Source organism: Lolium perenne, chromosome 4, assembly GCF_019359855.2.
Source record: "Lolium perenne isolate Kyuss_39 chromosome 4, Kyuss_2.0, whole genome shotgun sequence".
Taxonomy (NCBI): domain Eukaryota; kingdom Viridiplantae; phylum Streptophyta; class Magnoliopsida; order Poales; family Poaceae; genus Lolium; species Lolium perenne.
Genome location: NC_067247.2, coordinates 230,633,147 through 230,637,121, shown reverse-complemented (window position 1 = coordinate 230,637,121; position 3,975 = coordinate 230,633,147). Strand labels below are relative to the sequence as shown.

Sequence of the window (3,975 nt, the reverse complement as noted above, 5' to 3'; positions counted from 1 at the left end):
AGCGAACCTTCGAAACTGACGATAAATATGGCAAAATGTTGATGGAGGGTGTGGGAAATTCCCAGTTTCCTTCCTCTTTTACTACTCAATACTCATTCAGCACAGCAAGCTGCGTGTTATGTTGCAGTATTCATTCCTTTAGAGCAGCCGAGTTAGTGGGATCTTATATTTCTGCAATATAACTTGCTTGTTAGGTATCCATGTACACTTGTTCCTTGACGTTATCTCTAAAGCGTCCACATACTATGTTTTCTCTTTCAGTACTCAAATATGCTGTGATAATGTAATTCAAGACATTCAAGGAAAAAAAACTTTCTGTATGAGAACCACATAAAACTCGAGTTTCTCTTGGATGCCGCTGTGGTTTTCCTCACAAGGAATATGCAAACAAAAGTCAGATACTATTTTCTCAACAAAAAAAAAAGAGGCTGATGCTTTTGGATTCAGCAAGAACCTGCCAACAGCAATTAGTCCGCTAAGATGAAAAGCAGATACTTCCGTTCCCACTTGGCAATGATATGTCCATGGTTATCACAAACATCACACACACGATTCATCTGATGAAAAATTGAAAGGAAAGGAAATAGGATGTTATGATTCACTGATACATACCTCAAAGAATGTCTTGAACTTTTCCTCCAATGCACTTCAAATACGCAGATGGTTGCCAGAGTTCATATAGTAATCTTACCAATATATGTATTTATGTACAAAACCTTACTAATACATGTACACATGCACAGCATTATTCAACTTGGAATCCTAATTTGGTTCCCTCTTCCTGGGCGCATAAACTAGTCTTTTGTAATAGTACTAAATTTCACATGCTAAAACTGAAGCCCCTATGCGAGTGCGTTCTCAAGACGGTCAATGGAGAGATAAGTACTGTAGAACTTTAGGAGTTAGAATGTAGGTTGCTGCTAATATTTCTAGCCGTACAATTACGAGAAAACATAATTAAATGAATAAATAATACTAGTAGTAATGATAAATGAAGACTTGGTTGAGAAGGCAGCAAAATATTCTGACATTAGCACCTCGAAAATAGAAAGATTAAAAAGAGAGTTCACAACAGAAATGACGATAAATAATTCCCCACGAGTTTCTAAGAGAAGATACACATCTTTAAATACTAACTTCAACCCCACCAAGTAACAAGCATAGTCATCTATTTCTAATTAATTCAAGATATGTATCCTGATGAACTAACCAGCAAAATTTTCATGTACTCAGTACTTTCCCAGATACTACTTTCTCGTGTATTTTGGACAGATCATCGATAAGTCCACCGAGGGTTGTTGATCTCCAGGATACGGCCAAAAGTTGCTAATGCGTCATAAAACTTACGGATCCTGAGATATCCCCTTATTGCAGAAACATCAGACTCTCTGAAGTTGGCCTTTTCTACAATTAGTTCAATGGCACTTACGAGGTAATCATCCATACCCAGGTTCAGTAGACCTTCAGCTAGCATACGGAATGATGAAAACTCTGGTATGAAACCCTTATCTGCCATCTCTACCAAGAAATCAAAAGCTTCTTTAATTGGCCCTCCACCACGACAGAGACCACGGAAAACAATTTTATACGTCAAAGCATCAGGAGGCTCACCAACTTCTGTCATCTCCCTGAAAAGATTCAGAGCATCCCTGCCATTATTTCCTCTAAACAGAGACTGAATCATAGGGTTGTAGGCTTTTGGAGTTGGCCTCATCCCTTTCATTCGCATGCCTCTAAGAAGCTTCAAAGCAGCTTGAGTCCGACGAGCCTTGCATAGACCAGTAATGAGTGTTCCGTATGTAACAGCATCAGCTTCAAATCCATTTTCAGTCATAGTTTGTAAAATATCAGCAGCTTTACTTATGTTTCCTTGCTTGCAGTAATGAGTTAGAATAGAGTTGTAAGTGATATTATTAGGCTGCAACCCTTCACTTGTCATTTGTTCGATAAGTTCTGCTGCATCATCAACCCTTTCGGCCCTGCACAAGCCATCAACAAGCGTATTGAATGTGATTGCATCCCTTTCAATACCTGTCAGATCCATTTGATCAAAAACCTCCTCTGCTTCCTCTATTCTCAGTTTCTTGCATAACCCATCAATTATAGTGTTATATGTCACTGTGCTCCGAGGACAACCACTAACTTCCATCTCCTTCAACAAATCCAAAGCTTTAGCAAGCTTACCCGATGAGCACAGGTTGTCAATCAATATATTGTATGTAACTTCATCAGGGGTGCATCCGCTGCTCTTCATCTCTTCAAACAATCGAACAGCAAGATGAGGATCTCCAACCTTGCAAAGAGCATTTATCAAAATATTGAAAGTATAAACATTTGGAGAGACCCCCTTCACAGTAAGATCGCGTGCAAGGTCCAAGGCTTCCTCAAGTCGATTCTCTGTGCACAAGGCAACAATGAGAGTATTGAAGGTGGTAGTGTCAGGCAAACAACCACTATCCACCATCTGATTTATAATTCCCTTGGCCTCTTCAAGTTCCCCATTTTGAGACAAACAGTTTACAACAGTACTGTAGGTGAAAACATCTGGAAGACTGCCCTCCTGAAGCATCAAATCCATGACTTTCAGGGCATGATTGACATGCCCGTTTTGGCACAAACCAGTAACAAACGTATTGAATGTGACCTGATCAGGTTCAAAACCATCTACAATCTCTTGCTGTATATAACCGAGAGCATCCTCCACTCTTCCCAGCTTGCAGTACCCGCTAATCAACAAGTTGACTGTTACACTTGTCGGTAAACATCCCATTTCTGACATCCGTGACTTCAACCTCAGTGCCGCCTCGATGCTCCCTTCCTCAACAAACCCTTGCATCAATGTTGTGAACGTCAACTCGTCAGGTGCCACACCGTGGCTAGACATCTCCTCCATCATCAAGACTGCAGTCCTAACCTGACGGACTCGGCACAATGCATTGATCACTGTGTTGAAAGTGGCAACGTCAGGTTTGATACCCCGATTGGTCATCTCTGTATACACCGATTCAAGGAGCTTAATCTTACTCCCCTCCGCAAGAACACTGAGCAGGTGATTGAACACCCCTGTGTTTGCCTGAATACCGAACATGTCAAGCTGGTTCAGAACCAAGTCGACGGCATCATCAAACATCTGCAGCCGTGCATAACTCTCTATGAATGACTGTACCACGCCCACTCTAACCTCATGACCTTCCTGCCGCATCTCCCTGACGAGCACCTTCATCAGGTCGAAAGCGCCTGCCGTCCCGAGCTTTCCGATGATCTCCTCATAGACGTCGCGGCTCGGGGCGAAGTCGTCCCGCGCGAGTGCCGAGTTCAGCAACCGGAGCGCCGACTCGGGGTCCTTCTGCTCGCGCAGGGCGGTCAAAAGCCCTTCTTGGTCGGAGGCCGCGGCGGCCCGGAAACGGTGGCGCCGCAAACGCGGTCGCCGCGCCAGGGGGCTGACATTGTATGGCCAAGCGGTCGCCTGAAGTGACGCGCGGGGGTGGGAAGCTAGTTGCATTGCGAAGGACATTGTGGCAATGCCACAAGCATTTGGTGGGCGCGAGGAGGGGCAAGAAGAACAGGCAACGGACGGCGAAGCAATCTCTGGTGCGCAAGAGAATCGAATTGCTCTTTGGGAGAAGCAGTGGAGAAGGCGAGCTGAAGCAAGAGGAGTTGCTTGCAGTTGCAGGCTCGTAGCTTCAGGCGGAAGGAGGAAGAAAGGAGGGGCGGTACCGCCGGTGAACAAGAAAGGGGATAGGGGAGGGAAGTTAACCTCATCCTCTCTACCACCTACCCTTCCGTTCTACACCTTGGGATCTGGATCCAGTGGCAACAAGTAGCACGGTCAATTTTGACTAATTTTTAGTCGACTAAGAATTAACTTTTTTTTTTTTTGAAATTATAACCATTATATTAAGCAAACAGCAGGCCGCCTCATTAAAAACCTCTCAGTCCCTTACGGTACCCTGAGAGGAAAAGAGTGCGTCTGAA

At 44.1% G+C, this 3,975-nt stretch overlaps 1 protein-coding gene across 1 annotated transcript; it reads right to left on the bottom strand.

Moving 5' to 3' along the window:
• Positions 1 to 1,065: 1,065 nt before the first annotated feature.
• On the bottom strand, positions 1,066 to 3,742 carry LOC127326173 (uncharacterized). Its single transcript, XM_051353037.2, has one exon. The coding sequence runs from the start codon at positions 3,512 to 3,514 to the stop codon at positions 1,274 to 1,276; it is 2,241 nt and encodes a 746-aa protein (XP_051208997.1). The 5' UTR covers positions 3,515 to 3,742; the 3' UTR covers positions 1,066 to 1,273.
• Between the last annotated feature and the right edge of the window lie 233 nt (positions 3,743 to 3,975).